The sequence below is a fragment of the Taudactylus pleione genome, unplaced genomic scaffold (assembly GCF_031769625.1).
Source record: "Taudactylus pleione unplaced genomic scaffold, aTauple2 ptg000408l, whole genome shotgun sequence".
Classification (NCBI taxonomy): Eukaryota; Metazoa; Chordata; class Amphibia; order Anura; family Myobatrachidae; genus Taudactylus; species Taudactylus pleione.
The window spans coordinates 1,468,533-1,489,358 of NW_028284810.1; the positions used below are offsets into that span (position 1 = coordinate 1,468,533).

General features: G+C 47.8%; 1 protein-coding gene across 1 annotated transcript in view; it reads left to right on the top strand.

The window, feature by feature from the left end:
* The first annotated feature begins 4,187 nt into the window (after positions 1-4,187).
* Positions 4,188-20,826, top strand: part of NEIL3 (nei like DNA glycosylase 3) — a 40,423-nt gene continuing 23,784 nt past the window's right edge. Inside the window, exons 1-2 of the mRNA XM_088446964.1 lie at positions 4,188-4,446; positions 15,836-15,963. Of these exons, the coding sequence (XP_088303090.1) occupies positions 4,342-4,446; positions 15,836-15,963 (233 nt within the window). The 5' untranslated portion in view covers positions 4,188-4,341. The remainder of the gene's footprint in view (positions 4,447-15,835; positions 15,964-20,826) is intronic.

The following is a 20,826-nucleotide window of genomic DNA, read 5'->3' on the forward strand; positions in this document are numbered from 1 at the left end:
CTTAGGTGGTCAGATACCAGGCGCATGGGTGAGTAGTAAGTTTCCGCAGTCTCAAGTCTTCTAGAGTCCTATTCTAGTATTTGGAAAAAGTTGCATTCCTACTTGAAGAAGGCCTCCAGCAATTATAAAAAGTTTGCGAATCAGAAACACTTGCCCGCTCCTATTTTTAAGTCAGGTGACAGAGTTTGGCTCTCTACCAAAAATCTCAGGATGAAGGTACACAGTATGAAACTAGCTCCTCGGTTCATTGGTCCTTATCCTGTTTTGCAAGTCATCAATCCTGTTGCCTACAAATAGAAACTTCCTTCTCATTTGAAAATTCCAAATTCTTTTCATGTTTCTCTACTCTGTCCCTTGGTCCTGAATCAATTCCAATGCTCTCCTCCTAAGGCTCTTCAAGTTCACACTCATCGCAGAATCGAATTTGAAGTGAAACTAATTTTGGATTCTTGTCTTCGCCTAGGGCAACTTCAGTACTAGATTGACTGGAAAGGCTATGGTCCTGAGAAGCATTCTTGGATTAAAGCTTCTGATGTCCATGCTCCACAAGTCATTTGTGCCTTCCATAAGAAGTATCCTAAAAAGCCATTTAGGTGTCTGGAGTCCACCCTACAGGGGGGGGGGTACTGTCAGGTTGCGGCCTGGGATCAAATGCCTCTCACCTCTGTAACAGCGTCTTTGATCTCTGAGGCGGTCAGACACTAGGCGCATGGGTGAGTAGTGGACTGAATGTTCTTCCGAGGGTCTGCTAGGACTTCCATACTGCTTCTCCGTGATGCTATCGCATACATGGGCACAGCCATGTTGGTCTGTGTCATCTGATTAGGCCTCTCCAATGGAAGTCTTGCGGTCACTCAGCTGATCTCTGTATCCAATGACCAGCTACCTAAGGGTATTTAAGTCCGGCTTCGTGAACAGGAAAAAGCCTGTGCAACTTCGCTTCTCTAGTGACTATTTGCTGAGACTGTGTCCTAGGCTCAACACTATTCTTTAGTGTTCTTTATCAGTAGTCATTCCTTGTGTTACCCATCGCTTTTCAACGTCTGAATACCCAGTTACCTATCCTTAGCTATTCAGCGTCAGGATCACCGGAGCTGTTACTCATCACTGTTCAGCATCTGGATACCCAGTTACCTATCCTTGCTATACAGGGTCAGGATCACTGGAGCTGCTACCCATCGCTATTCAGCGTCTAGATTCCCAGTGCAGCTACTCGTGACTAAAGGTATCTGGATCTCCGGCGTTGTCCCCATCGCTAATCACTGTCTGATTCATCATAGCAGATACTCCTCCAGTACATTCCTAGTTCTGTACCTTGTCTTCTCGCTTCTCTCAGATACCTACTCTGGGGGCCACGACCTGTTCACTTGGTGCAGCGAAACCCATATCCCACTTGGAGGAGTCACTGATGAATACCATCAAGTGGATTAGATGCAAAGCCTCAGAGTAGGTCTCATCAACATCTGAGAGTAGCCTATGAGGAAGACTTACATATTGCCTCCCCATTTATTACCATCAACTCACCCAAGCCCACCGGCCACTGCACCCGCAACTGAGATCAATCAACACCCAGGCCTGACACTGACTTCTTGATATGCTTTAGATTACTTTGGCTTGCAAATATTTCAGATTTGAAATGGATACAATATTCAAAACTCCGGAATGGCGATGGTGAGTAACATTATACTATCGTATGCAAATTTATATCTGGTTAACTATGAATGGGAACATATCCTGCCCTGGTTTGCTAACTACAAATGATTCATAGATAATGTATTTATACTCTGATCCTTTGCACTCGTTTCATATGCTGCACTACTTGAATACACTAGAATCACCTATTAGATGGGTGATGGAACAGGATCTTTTAGAGATTAATTTTCTAAATGTAACTATATTTGCCACTGATCTGGGTTTTGGGTATAAACTATACAGGAATGCAATGAACTGCAATACACTGTTAAATTTGACAGGTATTATCCGCGGCCTAAGAAGAGTTGGATGATAACTTATGACACTGGAAGTTTTGACAATCGATCTTCAATTAAGAAACATTGGAACATTGTGTCCCCAAATAAAACTCAAACTCAGGAGGAAATCGGACTTGAAGGACATGCTTATGCCCCCAGATTTATCTACATGTTCGGGTTATGAAATGTTGTCTTACACCGAGCAAATTTGTCTGTTTCCGCCACCTCAGTTTTACCACATTCAGGAGCATGTCAGTGGGTAGTGAGTTTAACTACCCACATACTGGAAGAAAAATTGAGGTAAGACATAGGGCCTGATTCAGACCAGCTCACAAGCGCATTACGCTCGCAAGCGGGTCGATGGTGGTCCAGTGTGCACTGCGCGTGCTTCGGGACTCACTACAAAAGGGGCGGCTGTCGATGATGATAGACATCTCGCCCCATTTTGTAGGCGTGGCGGCGGGGTGTCTTCACAAACGGAGGCGTTCCCAAGCGAATGCCTGCTGTTTGTGGACGGCCCCACTGACATCACCAGTGCTGTCAGTGAGAGACCTTCCGGCTCTATTTCAGTCAGAAGCTCTCTGGGGCTTGCGGCCACGAGACCCTACCACATGGGTCTTGTCGCAAGCCCGATGGTCGTTATGGTCTTGACCATCGCGACCATCATCATGGCCGCTCGCAATAGCTGTGGGTGGTAACCCACAGCTATGCGAGCGGCCAAGAGCCCGCAACTAAAAAAAGCTGCGCCCGCCCTGATTCAGAGCGAGCGCTCGCTTTTTGCGAGCGCCTCTGAATCAGGCCCAAAGACTTAGTGTTCATTCTAGTACCCTGCAGCTGTCACAACCCGTGCAGTTCCACTTTCCTGCGTAGGGTGTTGCTCGCTTCTCTGGTGCTTCTAGCACACTCAGCGGAGACAACAAACCTCTGATATACAGAGGACCTCATTCAGACCCGCTCGCAAGCGCTGAGCGCTCGCAAGTGGGTCGATGTTTAGGCCCTGCGCACGCGCAGCAGCCGCAATGCGTGTGCGCAAGCTCCGGAACGAGAGAGAAATTCAAAAGGGGCGGCTGTCGATGTTGATTCTTACTTTTTATTTTATTGATTCCGGTTACGTTTGTGGGGTGCAATATTTCCGTAATTGATGGACGGGAGGACTAGGGGTATTTAAGGGGAATTCAGTTTAGTACATGTTTTGTCTTAACAAAAGTCTTTGGTTAGACCTGTTTGTTATTTGCTCCTTAGGTGTTTCAATAAACAACAAGATTTTACTACAAATCTGGTAATTTATCTCTCTCTCTGTATATTATTAACACAATTGGGTACAATGTATAATAAACAGATAACATATAATAATCAAATGTTACAATAACATGCAGATGTTAAAGAAAAAAATATATCAGAAGTCTTTGAAGTAAATGTCATATAAACAGATTGAATAAATGATGTGGTTGAATATTAATGACTACAGATAGAAGAAAAGTAACAATAATGGGACACAATGACACTGTAAAACAGATTCATTTTAGGAAAGAATTGTCCCTTGCTGATGGAACTGCAAATCTATGGGGGAAAAGCTGTAAAATAGACACAGGAACCTCAATGATATTGTATATGAGGATTGCCCAATATGACTAAAGTCCTCCCTGTATGATCACCCACGTGTACTAACCAATTACATATTTTAGAACATAATATTTTCAATTTTTGAAAATGTACGCACAGTATATATCATACAAATATTGTTTTTTTTTGTATTATTTCGTGATGCTATTTTCATAAGGCTAAAACTCTCCTCCTTTTAGTGGCTATGAATCTCGTCATCCCAAAGTCCTAGTCAGTTACTGCCTGCGTGCACAGCACCACAGTAGAGCAGTGAGCTCAGTTATATAAGACTGTTGCATCACACATATACACACACTTCTCTAAGCTAGTCATTAGTCACTACTAGTGTATCGATGGTCGATGGTTTTGTCAGTACGGAACTTATTCCCGGCCCCCTATTCTAATTGGCCCGCGGGACTCCGTGCCACCCACCCCATAGATGGTTTAGTGCCATCGATGGTAATCACTGCCCAACCCACCGATAGCCATCCCAGTGTGTTGCGTAACTTGTGTTATGTGAAAGAGAGACGTTTCACTTTTAGCCAATCAGATGGCACTTACCAATAAGAAGCCTGTTTATCTAACTGTACTTCCTCGTTGCCAGCCAATCAGGACGCTGGGTGGGCGAAGTGAGTAGAGACAACCACATCAGCTGCCGCCACATTTTGAAATTTAATGAATTCACTGTCAGTGCAGTCAGTGGTGCTGCTGGGTGGCCGCCGCCGGGAAGCAGCAGTAGTAGCAGCGTTATTAAACCTGTGCCCGCACTATGGTTGAGGGTCCGGGCTGTACGCTGAACGGGGAGAAGATCCGGACCCGGGTTCCCCAGGGTCAGCGTGTGGTGGAGCTGCGGGGCACTGCGGTCAGCAGCAAGGTAACTATGCCTAATGCCAGTCTCTGGTTCTTCAGCCGGACCCCTAGCCCCATCCGTTGGATCATTTATTGGCTGTTATTATATTAGCTTAACAGTATGAGCTCTTCCTATTCTCAGATTGCATTTAAAAAAAAACAAAAACAAAAAAAAACCTAAAACCAGCAAACAAAATAAACAGTTACAATGTAATGCAGCGCAAATACAGCCTAATCTCACTATTTTATGCAACATAGCACAAATCATGGCAGGGTGATCCTACAGTAGGTACAGTACTACATAAGATTTAATGATGTCTTTACATCTTTAAGGGGTATATTTATTAAACAATTCTGCCCTTAAAATATGTGGAAACTTCTGTTTCTGCATGTTTAAGGGCAGAATTTATTATCCCTTATATATGCCATGCGTGGGTTAACGCCATCCTCAGATAGCGTTAGTTAGCCCATCGATTGCAGTGGGGCAGCCATAGAGAGGATTCTCTTCGATTCCTATACGGTTGGCTGCAGGAGGTCCCGCTGTGCATTGCGGTCATTACTGCCGTGCACACGTGCAGCTTGAAAGTCGGTAAATGAACCCGTTGCTAGAAGTAAAGTGATCGCTGATGTGACAGGCTCTTATCGGAGCCTGTGACCTGGTGATATATATTAATACATTCATGTGAATATATAATCCCTATAGGCTCAAAACACCTTGTTGACATTATCACCATGTCAACATTTGAAGTGTTAACATGCTACATGTGCATGTTGATATGTCTGTCGACATGTTGACATATGGATATTTTCCTGTCAATATGGTGAATGTCAATAAAAAAGATCTATATAGGTTGCGCAAACACACCACAGCAGCCTGTGAAAAACTAGGAGCCTTCACCAAAAAAAAACCCTTTAAAGAAAGTGTTCAATGAATAAATGTAATCACAATGGCGCTTATAGTGGGTCCTACATATAGAAACACGCAAAGATGATTCTTGAACCAATCACCAGAAATAGATATATTTTTAGAGTCTTAGGCCGGCCATACACGGTAAAAAATTTTTATACGAAGTGTACAGTTTCGATCGATAGTAACGAGTGGTCGTACACATTGTATGTTGTTTTGGTGTACATACGATGGCGATGTGCATCCCCGCAGTCATATAATTGGATCGCCTCTCGTACCGGAAAACCGTACAAGGGCGACCTATCTTACCACAATGTGACACACATCATATCACTATTGGCAGGTAATACGATCCGATGTCTGATTACGAGGTGTATAAAAATCCCTAGCCACTCCCCTCCTCCATTATGTCGTGAAACACGGCGTTCCGAGCCCTCCCCTATTCACATTCCAGCAGATTTATCGTAATGGTTATGTGCACAACCGATCGCTCGTTTACGATTTGTAATCGTGAAACGAATCAGATCGTATGAAAAATCATACTCATTTTGAACACATAGTATGGAAAATTTCAAGGGAAAGTTTCAAGGGGCATATTGTACGTCTTTTTATCTCACCGTGTATGGCCTGCTTTAGGGGTAAATTTACTAAGATGGGAGTTTTATTTAAGAAGTGATGTTGCCCATAGCAACCAATCAGATTCTACTTCTCATTTATCTAGTGCCTTCTAGAAGATAATACCTGGAATCTGATTGGTTGCTATGGGCAACATCACTTCTTAATAGAACTCCCATCTTTGTAAATTTACCCCCTACTCTTCCGAGTAATAGATAGACATTCTCTCTTCTCCTTATTAGTGGCAGTTAATTTCTACAGTCCACAGATACCTTTTGTTCATTTGGTAATATTCATAGGGTCCACAAGGGCACCACAGGGACAAATTAAAAATAAGCACAGAAAAATCGCAAAAAAAATAGTGCATTATTGCCTTTTAAAATTTCTTATTTTAATAATAAATTGCACTCACATAAATATAAAACATCAAACATATATCCACCACACTGTGGATTCCTCCTGAAGTAAACTTGCTTCTAAGATAGTTCAGCTACACTTTCTGTTTGTTGGACTGATACTCCTATCTCCTTGGTGAAGGCTCCTTCTGGCTTCTCCTGGTCTGACTGGCTGGCGCTGCTCCTGACCTCTCCCTTTCATTTTATGTTGTGTCGACATTTTGTACCTGTCGACCTATTGGCTGCCGACCTTTTATTGTTGATCTTCTATCCAGATACCATGAGCAGCAATAGACTATAAGGTGCATAGTACTATATGTAAATTAAAAAATAATTGGAAGAGTGCTGCACAAACACACATCAATCGTATATATCGTTAATAATAAAATAAGATTTTAATACGTAATGATAAAAATAAGAATAAGTACTGGTATATATCCAGATATCTAATAGTGTAGATACTATAGGAAGGAACCCCGACAACAGTCAGAATCTCGACCGCCAGCATCCCGACAGTTAGTATTAGGGCTAGGGGGAGGTTTAGAATTAAAGATTAGGCACTAGAGGGAGGGTTAGGCTGCAGGAGGAGGATTAAGGTTAGGGTTAGGCTGCGGGAGGAGGATAAAGGTTAGGCTGCGGGAGGAGGATAAAGGTTAGGCTGTGGGAGGCTTAGGGTTAGGCTGCGGGAGGAGGATTAAGGTTAGGCTGCAGGAGGAGGATTAAGATTAGGCTGCGGGAGGAGGATTAAGGTTAGGCTGCGGGAGGAGGATTAAGGTTAGGCTGCGGGAGGAGGATTAAGGTTAGGCTGCGGGAGGGTTAGGCTACTTGCCTTCAGGCGTCGGGATTCTGACAGCGGTGATGCGGTCTATATACCGGCGCCGGAATCCCGACACCTGTCAGAATCCCACCGATGGCATCCAGAAGGTAAGTAGCGGTGTTAGGAGGAGGGTTAAGGGTTAGGCACTAAGGGGAGGGTTAGGGTGCGGGGAGGGGGAGGTTAGGTTAAGGCACTGGGGAGGGTTAGGGTTAGTGAAAGGGGGAGGGTTAGGGTTAGTGAAAGGGGGAGGGTTAGGATACCGATCGACAGCTGTCTGTATCCTAACCCTGTCAGGATGACGCCACCAGTATTTTGACTGCCGGGATTATGGATCCAACCCTGTTGTTGAGCCTTTTGTTGCGCTCTTCTGCTGAACAGGTGTAGCAAAATTTTCTATACATTTATTTAGTAGCCCTATAATTAAAATAATTATCTTTGCTGGTATTGCATGGAGTGTCCTCTGAGCAATTGAATCAAAGTTTCTTATATTGGGCTTGATGTGTATTACGTTCATCGGAAATTAGCAAAATTGTGGCTATACGCTTGTATTCCTCATCCTCAAAATATTTATATGTTTACATTTATTTTTTAAGGTGGGTACACACCTAGCAGATTGAGTGATCTGCAGATATATCTGTAGATGATGGTCGTTCATATACACTGGACGAAAATCATCTTCCAGGCAGCAGCGGGTCCCGCTGGCCAAGGGGCGGGTCGCTTAATGTACACATTTGCTGATGGACAGATATGTCTGCAGGTATATCTGTCCATCGGCTATGCAGCACAGCCGACGCGATATGTCTGTGAACGACGTCGTTCAGACTTATCGCTGGTACACACTGGCCGACTGGCACCAGATATATTGGCCGATCAATTGATCGCCCAATATATCTGCCAGTGTGTACCCAGCTTTAGCTAGTGAAACTGTGTGATTGCAGTTTAGCAAAATTCACAATAGTATACATACTTTATTTAATTTCTCTTTAATTATTGTTGTAATTAGGACACTTTCATCTTTATAAAGTGTCATACCCTCTGCTACAATGCTCTGCAGTCTATACGTTTTAAACAGCATTTAAAGTGATGTTGACTTCAACTTTAATTACTGGTTTGTTCTCAGTGCTGAGGCGAAGTAATTGACCATGCTGTATACCAGAGCATATGCCAATAGTGGTTTTGTAATTACCTGGGCTAGGAATGAAAGACTGCAGATGAGTGCTAAAGTCCATTAGTGAGACCTGATGCTTCTTTTACATAATATCTTTTTCTTATCTGAGGTCCTAGCTTTTTACCATCTGTTATGGCTCTGTCTCCTATTTAGACTTTTAAATTGCACACAGCCTCAAAGAATGTGAGAAGCTTAGGTTATACATCAATGCTACTGTATCCCTCCTGGATATTTAGGGGACATTTTGCACTGTTACGACTGCAAGGGGTGATTTGTAAGAGATTTCATTACATTAAATTATTAAAACAAATATTCCGGCAGAGCAGCCTTAGATATAATGGTGGAAGCTGAAAAGGGTAATTTAACTGTGAAATGGCTCTCAAAAGGGATGCCATAGAGGTTATCAATTTAGTTGAGTAGCATACATTTTGTTTTGAAAAATGATTGGATAAACCAGAAAGTATGATAACAGAACAGGTCTAGACTTCATAATCAATCTTTCCTATTAGGGTTCCTTTTATATACCAATGCCAAGGCCACGGGGAGAACTTAGAGACCTTGTTATCTTATGCAAAGAAAAAAAATGCTTTCTTACTGCACTGTATCTTGTAAATCTGTTACTAGTATTTGGAATGTTAACAAGGTGACCTATTTGGTGGATAAAGCGATGTTACTGCTGCCTGGGTGAGCTCTAAATCATGCTAGTCTAGCCATTCCCATATGTTTAGATTGACACTTGCAGATATACATACCGGTTACTTTCAATTCCTAGAAGACTTTAAGGATCTTAGGAAATAACATAAATGAGCAAGTGCATTTAATGAGCTGCAAAGAGTCACCGGTATCTGTACCTTGGCGAGGAAGCTGTAGGGTATATTTATGTGTGTTTCTGTCCGGTACAGGAATCATTCTGGAGTGTTGCATGCTCAGCAAGCGTTTGGGGAAAAAAGTGACTCTTGGAAAGTGGTTGTGCAAGATGAAGTTGGGTTGATTTTTGGATGCAGTAGTTCCAGAATTCGTGTTGTGTAACATTGTTATTGATGTCTGCACAAGATCAATAACTTGCAGGAGCCTTGAGTATACATACATGTGACGTGCAAAGGGCCTAATTCAGAGATACACGCTAATGCAGTTACAGCTGTGATTTCGCATGGAATGCAGCTGCGAAAAACTATGCTAATATTTCCAAAGCTTCCCCGAGCATAATTTGGCATCTAAATATGCACCAATTCAGCCAATACAGACGCTGAAAGTGGGTGACTAAGTCCTTGCACATTGGGATGGACAGATGTAACGGCATTGGCATAAAGTCGCAGATGCAAGACCGGCAAAAGACATAGGCATGGGCGCCTGAAGTCTGACACAGGATCAGGCCCCTTATTTCTAGGCCATATTACATATGTTCTAATATAAGGTTACATGTTACTGTATAGCATTTATAAAGATGTCAATTGTATTTTTCAGAAACCAGATATGTATTTTTTTTTTAAAAGAATGATATTTTTTTTCTTAAAGCTTTCTTTGCAGCTGACACTGTGATGCCTTTTAATACCCGTTTTTTCTACTTCAGGGTCCATAGGGGGTCCACAGGGTTGACCTTGGGGTATAGGTTGGGAACCAAATCCGGGCACCACGCAGTTAAAGCTTTTAGCTCCCAGGATGCACTTGGGTCCACTCTCCCTATAACCCCACCCCCAAGCCAGAGGCACCTCAGTTTAAGTTGGTGCCCGGCCGGATTCGGGTCACCGTTTAGTGCAGTGGGGAGCTGATTAGCAGCCCCTAAGCTTTATTTTTTCTAAAGGACAGAGTTTTTTATTTTTCCTTTGGATTCTTCAGAGCGGCAGCGTCAGACTGTCCATAGGACGTCTAAGCTGCCGCTCCGTCACCCCGCTGGCGCTGAGACGCCAGTACAGATCTGGGGATCTCAGCGGGACCCCAGAGTCTGTACTAGCCGGACTCTGCGGGCGCCCAGGACTGCTGCCGGATCCACGGGGAGCAGGTAAGGCGCGGGTCACCGCTTGCGGTGATCCGCGCATTTGAAATGCAGTCCTGTGCCTCCGGTCTCTGGGGACAGACCGGAGGTGCCGGCAGTGGCGGCGGGTCCCCCATACCCCGTGTGTCCACTAGACCACCAGGGACTTAGTGTTCGGTGCAGGGAGCCGGCGTCCCGGGGGTTAATTGCCGGCCAGGGGAGACAGCCTTCCCTGTTACAGAGGCTCCTCCCCTCAGCTCAGCGCGCCTTTCAGAATCTATAGTCTGGCATCGCTGAGCTGCTTCCTCCGCGGGCCACGCTTCTTCTGAGGTCTCCAGCGGCCATTTTTTTGTGGTGCAGCAGAAATCTCTGGAGATGGCAGTTGGTCCAGTCCCCCTGCGTACCTCACCATCAGGTCAGTGTACACAGCGCTGTAGCCTTCCCAGACACTGAATCTGGGTAAGTTGCATGCAGTGTAATAGTGCAGTATATTATATGACATGTTTATGTATATATGTATATATCTGCATTGTATGTGACTTATGCTAGTGCTGACTGTACTTTATTCTCTCACCTGTCAGTGTATATCTATCCCTTTCCTTATCTGCCCTAATACAGCTGTACTTGGGGTGGTTCTGAGACCTCACATTTATATACTTGTTAATATTTGTGAGGTTTGTCACATACTGTTGCGTGCTGCACGTTGCCATATTTTGAGTGGAACTGCTGAAAATGGGTCCCTGCAGCTAATTTTTAGTATCAGTCAGGACCAGTATAGCGCTGCTTGATCACAAGGCTTGGTCAGATATGTCTGACCAGGAGATAGAGCGTTATACTGCACCCATTTTTACTATCCTGCAAGCCATGTGCTGCAGGTGTTAGTGCGGAGGATTTAACTCTTAAAGGGTTCTGTATGTGGCGTCATCGGGTGCCGGCCCCTTTCACGACCCCCTTGGGCGGTTTGTTTTCTCGGGATCCTCTTAATTGCGGATCGCCGGGCGGGCCCCATTGTTGTACCTCACTTGGGGTTATTTCACCATACTGCCCTTTTTCATCTCAGGGTATCTCGCAGTTTCTTGCACATCCCCTGTGACACAGACTACCGCTCCCTACAGGGGTTTTTCGAGTATATGAATTCCCCCTGGTGCCACAATAGTCTGTCATGCCCCTTGCAGGGATTACCACAACAGCCACCCTGGGTGGATGTCGTTTTTCTATGAAACGCAAATTGGCGTGGTTGATGCCCTGTGGTTACTTCCCACTTGGCTCTACCGGGAACTGGATACTGTTGGGGGCTCTTTCCCTCTTACACGGGGGGAAGCCTATTTCAGGTATTATTATCCCTGCTTTGGGGCTGGTAGCAGGCCCATTCTGGCTAGAGTGAATGTTGACCTGCACCTGTATCATACACCCTCAGTATTACGTGCCTTCTGGGTCCCTGTTGCTGACTAGCGGGTGGATCGCATGGCGGGACTCTGGCTGTTGCCAGATATGAGGTATTACAACAGTGTTTGGTCTCCTGTCCCAAATTCCCTGAGGGTCATCATGAGCCCCTCCTGGGGTGGATGGGCGTGTTACTCGTCGGATTACAGACGTTACTACGCATCCCATTCCTGCGTGGTCGGATTCTTCTGATCCGTAGGTGGTAACTCTGCCTGAAATCAGTATACTCGCTTTCAGGGGTTGTTACCCATCCTACCATGGCTATAGCATGGTTGGTTAATACTATTGCATACTGAGCTGATGCATTTGTAATGTTTTTTCCCCTCCCAACACGTCTGGGGTTCAAATGTATTTGGTCGCTCACGTAATATATGCAGTTGTCATAGGTGGACATGCCTATATTGGATACCAGCTCCTAACTTTCAGAGTTCCGGCTGCGACGGTATCCTCCGTAATACCCTATGGTTGCGCTCAGGGAATGCAGAGGTGCAGATACCATCTATAGGGTATATCTTGTTGGGTCCTGACCTTGACAGTGGCAGTACAAATTTCCCGCCGTCAGCTATGCTCACTACGGGGCCTCAGACTATTAAGTCTTTTTGTCCTCTGGGTCAGCCTAAAGGTCTGTTTCTTCATAGACTGTCGGCCTTTACAAGGGCCGACATATCCAGTTCCGAGCAGGCCTGGACTGCCAGCCAATCCTGCTTCTGAACCTACGGATATATCGTCAGCCTGACGAGACAGGCCTACCACTGGGAGATGGCGATTTCTCAGTTTGCCCGGTACTAGTGTCTAGTTGCCGCGGCTACGTGGGTAGGAGGGTACGCACTCTCTTTGCTCAGGCGGCCTATTTCCATGTGATGGTACGCAGGCCCTTATTCGGAACAGGGCCTTACAAATCCAGAAAGCTATACAGTTGTTGCGGTAAGCGGAGCTAATTGGGCCATCCCCACTTTCTCAGCGAAGGACTGGTTGTTCTGCTTTCTTTCTGGTGCGGTGGCTGAATGGTCCTCTTTGGCCTATTCTCTGTCTCAATTCCCTGAACCAGTTCCTAAAGCTACCTGGGCTCAGGAGGCAATCCCTATGCTCCATCATACTATGTTTGGAACCTGGGGACTTTATGGTATCACTATATATACAGGACGCGTGCCTACGGGTACTTACAGAGACCTTACCTCAGCATGGACTGAGGTTTGCTGTATCACAGCACTTACGATTTTTCGGGCTCTGCCTGTTGGGACTGCTCTCAGCCCCACAAGGGTTTACCAGCGTTTTGGATTTTCTGACAGTTCTTCTGTTCAGTATATCCCAATGCTCCTGTACCTGGATGGCCTCCTGCTCTTAGCAGGATCACCGGGGTACTTTACAGCCGGGTCAGGTTGACTGTGGCTTCTTCAGGGTGCAGACGTTTAATCAATGGGGAAAAAGTCCTCCCTGCATCCCTCTCTGGGTATTCTTCACCTAGGAGCCCTGCTGGATTCTCAGAATCTGAGAATTCTTCTGGCGTAAGACGGCATCTCCACTCTTCCATTAGGAGTACATGGATGTCTGCGCAGTCGACATATGTCTTTACACTCTGGGATGCATGGTCCGCTATTCAGTGTCTGCCTTTGGAAGGGTGGAATGGGCTTAGTTCCATTCCAGGCCTTTCCATAATTGGCTTATCTCCAGATGGAACAAGTTTTTTCTGTCTGATCACTGTTCAAACGATGATGCTCTCCCCGGAGGCAAGTCGGTCCCTTTTCGGGTGACTATGGCCATCTCGTCCAGGGTATTCTTTGCTAAGGACAGTGTCTGGTTCGCATCCATTTCAGTGCAGTTGGATGTCTGTCGATTCCCCCTGTCAATTAACTTGTTGGAACTTTAGCCTGTCTTGGGCCTTCACTCTGGCATAGCCCTTGTTTCCCGGTGAACCTGAAAAAGTTCAGTCCGACAGGGTCAGAACAGTGGCTTCCTTTTTAGCAATACTGTTCGTTGGGTGGCAATGTCAGGTATGTCATACATTCGGACATTGTCTGAGGGTCTCCTCCCGACCATCTCGACAGTGTTCATTTCAGGTGCTCTCCATTGGGAAGCGGGAGTCCTCAGCCGTCACGACGTGCATCCAGGGGACTAGTCTCTTCCCCAAGAGAGGTTTCATCTACTGGTGAGCAGGGGGGGGTCCTCCTGAGGTGACCCCCATGGCCTTCTGACTCTATCACACTATGGTGTTACAGTCCAACTCTGGGGATTCTGAAGCAACCTTCAGTGACTCTTTGTCGGTGAAGTGGTTCTTCCAATTTGCGTACCTGTGTTCTCCAGTCTCCATTCTTCCTCGAGGGAAGTGTTTCAATCGAGACGGAGATGCTTTCCTGCTGGTGGCTCCTGATTGCCCCAGATGTCAGGGGTACTTGGTTTTTCGGAGTCTCTCCATCGATACTCCATTCCTGATGCTTCACTGCCCAGACCTGTTGTCTCAGGGTCCTGGGGTTTGCCTTGGACCTGGGTCTTTTGTCTTTGACTGTGTTCCTACAGTGGTCTTACGGCTTCCCTGGCTTTGTCATCGTTGGAATGATTAGAGCACATGGATCAGCTTTTGCTGGGACCTACCGCAAACTGTGGCAGCCATAATTCTTATGGTATTATACCTGTCGATATGATCCTCTGGTGTCCAGGATTTCCAGATATTCTGGCATTCCTTCCGGCTGGCTTGGGTTTCACCCTCGGCCTGGCCTTCCTGACAGTGCGGATCTCTACACTGTCAGTATGATTAAGATATGGAATTGCTCTGCTCTGGTATCCAGTTCATCCTTTGGAGTGTTTTCTGGATTATGCCTCCATTTGTCCTCCCTAGGGACTCCTTGGGAGTTAGTAGTGGTTCTTCGTTAACTCCGGGGAAAGTTAATGGAACCGCTGGTTGTGATAGCCATTACATGGTCTATTGCTTTGGCTTTCTCGCTTTCTCTCAGGGAGTTTATATCACCCAGGTGAGTGTCGGAATTGGGAGCGTTCTCATGTGGCTCCCTCTTCTGGAGGGCATCTTGTCAGGGTGTGAGTTGCTCTCACCCTGTGTTTCTTCTTAGTGATTTTTAGGTTCCATATTATTCTGGAACTTATGGTGAGGCCATTCAGTCCCCAGTCCTCTCGGCTGGTGTGGCCTCATTGACTGTGGTGCGGACTCTGTGGATTTATGTGATCCGTTCAAGTTCCTGACGGAAATCGGACTCCTTATTGGTGGTCTGAGATTTCTGGTTTTAACAGGAAAGGATGGCCGGCCTATGGCCAAATGTTGGCTGGACGGCCTCGTATGTCTTCTTCAGGGGCCTACCCATGGGTAGGCCTTTCTGTTGTTAATGCTTGTTTTTTCTCGGGCCATGTAACCCTCGTGGGTGGCTCGCTGTGGCGCCTTGGCTGTTTTGCCTTGCTAGATGGCCACGTGGTCTTCTGTCCACACCTTTTTAAGGTTCTAGGCATTGGTTTCATTTGCCTCTCCGGATGCTTCCTTTTTGGCGGCGGATTCTCCTCTCAGCACAGGAGCGTCCCCTCCCTTGGTTGAACTGCTTTGGGACATCCCCAAGGTCAACCCTGTGGACCCCCTATGGACCCTGAAGTAGAAAACAAGAGATATGGTAAGAACTTACCTTTGTTATCTCTGTTTCTACGAAGTCCATAGGGTCCACAGGGCGCCCGCCCTGACGCACCTGGCTTCAAATGGGCTGTGTGGCTGGTCACCGGTTTTCCGTCTCCCATTTCTGTGAGTATGGTTATCGAGTGTTCCAGTTTTCTCTCTCTTTTTCTCTCCTCCTCCGGCCTTTGGCTACTTACAAACTGAGGTGCCTCTGGCTTGGGGGTGGGGTTATAGGGAGAGTGGACCCAAGTGCATCCTGGGAGCTAAAAGCTTTAACTGCGTGGTGCCCGGATTTGGTTCCCAACCTATACCCCAAGGTCAACCCTGTGGACCCTATGGACTTCGTAGAAACAGAGATAACAAAGGTAAGTTCTTACCATATCTCTTGTTTTTTAACCTCTAAGAAAAAGAATTGTGCTACCAGCACATCTGTGATTTGGTATTTAATAACAAGCTTTTTTCCCTTTACCTCCTCATATTACATTTATAGAAACCATCTACCAATGTTCCTTCAGCCCCAAGTAACAGCATTCTACAGTGTTTGATTTCAAGTACCTACACTGGGGTGGAGACCTTGGGAAAGGAACTGTTTGTGTATTTTGGGGTGAGAACCTTACGGTAAGACAGTATAAGTACTATTTATGTGTTTTGCCTAAAATGACCAGATATCTATTAGAAAGTTATATGTATGAATTTTCTTTCATATAAAGATTTGTTTGATTTCGCAATCTCCTAGCATGAGCTTTACATAAGCCCTGTGTCACCACTGTGCTTTGAGACTCTATTTATCCTATTTATCAACATTATTTTTACAAAAATATTGTGAAAACGGGTGTTTTCACACACTTTTCACAATATTTAAGTATCGCATAGATGTACTAAAAGGCAGTTAAACATTTCTCCTCCAAGCCCTTATGATCACATTTTTTTCAGTAAGCAGGTCACATTGCCCATTACAATTATGGGAAATGCGATCTGCTCAGATTTGCCCACCTGCAATCGTAAAAAAATAACGGAGAGAGCCTGTGTGATAATAACGCCAGCGTCACGTGGTGTTATACAGGACCCCTCCTGTCTGCAGACGTGATGATGATTTTACATCAGGGAGAGTGCTCTTTAGCGCCCCCTCCCATCTCCCTCTTCCCTCTGTGCTCCGTCTGTGTATAGCAGCAAGAAGACTCGGTACTTAACAACTGCTTGACCCGTCAGACAGCAGCTTAACCCCATCCTTGCTGGGTAGGACTGGAAGGAAGGGGCAGAGTGAGTAGTAGAAGTTTTCTTTAGTGAAGAGAGCCTCACCGGTGAGCTGTCAGCGGGGCAGTGCATAGTACAGCATTTCCCTGCTCAGCCCAACAAGAGCCTGCCTCGGCTTCTGTAAAGTCTAAAAGCAGCAGAGAAATGCTTTACTATGCGCTGTACCCCGCTGACAGCTCACCGATGAGGCTCTCTGCTGTGCATGGCCGTTCTAATAACTGCGGATGCGCAGGAATAGGCTGTCTATCGCAAATGCGGATAGACAGCAGTAGAAGCAGGGAGTGGGATTCACTGGGACATAGCTTCAATGCAAGTTATGTCCCGGCGTGCAGATTTTAATACATTCCTGTGATAATTAGAATTTTCTACTTCAGGGTCCATAGGCTATCCACAGGATACCTTGGGGTATAGGTGTGATGTCAGTCGCTGGGCACCATAGAGTTAAGCTTTTCAGCCTCCCAGGATGCACTAGGGTCCCCCTCCTATACCCCGCCCCCGAGCCAAGGCACCTCAGTTTAGTTTGGTGCCCGGCCGGCGTCGGGTGCACCTGTCGGAGTGGGGGGCTAGAAGAGCCCCTGAAGCTTTCTTCAGTGCAGCTGTGGCTGCACATCTGGATGTACAGCATGGACAGTCAGTCCTGACGTCCATGCTGTCTTCCCTACACCCCCGCCGGTACCGATCCGGGGATGCTGGTGAGCATCTGGGGTCACAGCTAGCGGTGACCCCAGATGTTCCGGACCATGGCCGGATCCAAGGGGGACAAAGGTAAGCAGCGGGGTCCCGCCGGTGGGTCCCCGCTGGTCACATGGTCCTAAGTCCCCAGGCAGGGGGCTCCCTGGGGACTGGCTGCAGCGTGGAGCCAGGCGACCAACCTGCGCTTTCCACTACCCCCTGGGACAGCGGACCGAAGCAGAGCGGTAGCGCTGCGGCGTCCCAGGGGTTAAATGCATGCCAGGGGAGCGCGCCTTCCCTGTCTCACAGCCGGCGCCTCCCCCGCTGCACACAGCCCTCTCTGCATGCTGCCGACTGGTCCTGTGGCAGCGCTCCTCCCCCAGGCCAGCCTCCTCTCTGCTCCTCTGCGGCCATCTTCTCCAGAACGCATGGTGAACGCTGCTGGAAGCGCTGGACGGAAGCATCGTGGTCTGGGTCCCCCCGCATACCTCTCCTCCGCTGTGGCTCAGGTCTGTGTATGCAGCGCTGTGTCCTACCAGGCCCTGTGTCTGTGTAGTTGAGTGATCAGCGCTGTTAGTGCAGGAATTGTTATTTCTCTGCATTGTATGTGACTGTGCTAGCGCTGCCTGTAACTTTTCTTCTCTAAACTGTCAGCTTTATTACTGTCCCTGTTCTTTCTGCTAAAGCCCTTGCGGTGCGGTGCTGCAGGGTGGTCTCTCGCCTATTTAATACTTAATTGGTGAGAGAGGTCACATACGTGGTGCCATCATGTCTGAAAGTGATTTTCCCCTCCGGCTACAGTGTACCACGTGCAAAGTACCGTTAGCGGAGGGGGAGGGTAGCGCGGAGGGCCTTTGCCGGCAGTGTTTGTCCATGGCGCGGCCTATTACGGTTACAGCACCGGTACAGGAGCCGCCCTGGGCTTGTTTCGCTCAGGCGTTAACAGCTTTAGTGGGCCAGTTAGCTCCGCAGCCCGCGTTTACTCCGATGGGTTTGTCCCAGCAGTCTGTGGTGTCGTCACCCATGCAGGGGTTCCCACGACAATTGGTGGTACCCCACAGTCTCCCTATTTCCCCGCTCCCGGGTTCTCAGGAGCCAGCGTGGGTTAACTCCCTGACGAGTTCTGTACAGCACTTGTCGGATGTGTTGCAAGGGGAGTCTGTGATGCGGCCTCATAAAAGGCCGGTGGCGTCTCTGTCCGCTCCTTATGAGGATGACGAAGGGACGTCTGATGATGGGGAGATTCTGGATCCTTACGATCAGGAACCTCTCCATACTAAGGACGCTGATGCTAAGTCCAAAGTATATATTTCTGGACTTATTCGGGCGGTCCGCACAGCCTTGGTGATTGAGGACGAAGTTCCCCCAGCGGCTAAATCTAAGTATGCCTTTTTCAAAGATGTGAAGGGCGATGCCACAGTCTTTCCTCTTTCGGGTCAGTTGGTGGACCATTTAGAGGAGGCGTGGAAACAACCTGGCAAAAGATACCAGCCGCAGAGACGCCTGGCGGTGGCTTATCCGTTCGCGGATAATTATTTTGCTAAGTGGGAATCCCCTCCACAGGTGGATTCTCACGTGACCCGTCTTGTCCGTAGTGCCACATTGCCGATGCCATCCATGTCCTCCCTTAAGGATGCTACGGACCGCAAGGTAGAAATCTGCCTGAAGTCCGCTTATTCCCTTGCAGGGGGGGCAGCACGGCCGGCTATGGCCATTTGCTGGGTTGCCAGAGCGATGGAGCGCTGGGCGGATTCATTAGAGGCTTCTTTTGAATCCGACTGTCCGGCCGAACAGGTGGAGTTGATTGGCAATCTCCGTGATTCGGCCACCTACATCAACGAGGCGGCTCTAGACATTAGTACTCTGGTGTCTAGAATTTCTTCAGCAGCGGTAGCTGCTCGTCGCACCTTGTGGCTGCGATCCTGGAAGGCGGACACAGATTCCAAGAAAGGTCTGGAAGCGTTGCCGTTTACCGGAGAAGTTCTCTTCGGTCCGGATCTGGATAAGATTGTGGCCACGCTGGCGGCAGCCAAATCTGCTTGTCTCCCGTCGGCCGCTGCTCCTTCTGGTTCGGGACCATCGTCCTTTCGGTCATCTAGGGCCCAGGGCAGGCCCAAACCACAGTCGTTTCCTCGACAGGCTGGCCCTAAGAAATCGGTCAAGCCCCGGAAGCAGGCATGGAGTACCAGACGTCCGGCCCCCAAGCCAGATGACAAGCCTGCGGCCTGACGGTCCGGGCCTCCCTTTGGGGGATCCCAGGGTGGGAGGCCGCCTGCTACAGTTCGCCCAGTGTTGGTCGACCACTACGACAGACACTTGGGTTCTGGAGGTGGTTTCCCACGGATACGCCCTCTCCTTCCGGCACAGACCCCCGGCTCGCTTCTTCACCACGGGTCTACCATCAGACCGGAACAAGGCTACGGAGCTGCGGAAGGTATTGCACACTATGCTCCAGGCTGGAGTTATAGTGCCTGTTCCATTCTCCCAGAGGGGCCAGGGTTTCTATTCAAATCTATTTTTGGTACAGAAACCCAATGGGTCATATCGTCCGATTCTCAACCTCAAAGCACTCAACAAGTCTTTGCGGGTCCCGAAGTTTCGGATGGAGACCCTACGGTCCATCATTCTGGCGCTGGAACCTGGGGACTACAGGGTGTCATTGGACATACAGGACGCTTACCTGCATGTCCCTATTCTTTTGCGCTATCAACAGTTCCTCAGGTTTGCAATCCGCAGCGACCACTTCCAGTTTCGGGCGTTACCTTTTGGCCTGGCAACAGCACCACGTGTTTTCACCAAGGTGATGGCGGTCATGGCGGCTTCTCTGCGGCTGCAGGGAGTCCGCATGTTGCCGTATTTGGACGACCTGTTATTGGTGGCAGGATCTCCAGAGCTCCTGTTACGCCACTTGGACCTGACCATTGCACTGCTGCAACGGCACGGCTGGCTAATCAACTGGCAGAAGTCCACTCTAATCCCGTCTCGGAGGATTCTGCATCTTGGAGCCTTATTGGACTCGGGACAGCAAAGGATCTTCGTGACGGAGGACAAGATCTCTGCTTTACAGTCAAGGGTGCGCAGTTGCCTGCACAGCCGCCGGGTGTCCTTACACTCGGCGATGAGGTTACTGGGCTCCATGGTGTTGGTGTTCGACATGGTGGAATATGCCCAGTTTCACTCCAGACCTCTGCAGCACCTGATCCTGTCCAAGTGGAACGGGCTGCCTCAGTCTCTGAAGTCCCAGACGATTGTGCTCACCCAGGAGGTTCGCCTGTCCCTTGCGTGGTGGTTACAGACGACCCACCTCAACAAGGGACGTCCGTTCTGGGTTCCAAATTGGGTCCTGTTGACAACGGACGCCAGTCTTCGGGGCTGGGGAGCAGTTTCGGGTCCACACTTGTTCCAGGGCAGGTGGACGCAGACAGAAGCGGAGCTTCCAATAAATATCTTGGAACTCTGTGCGGTCTTCAATGCTCTCCAGCAGGCACAGCGGTTTCTCCAGGGTCGCCCGGTGCAGGTCCAGTCGGACAACGCTACCACCGTGGCCTACATAAA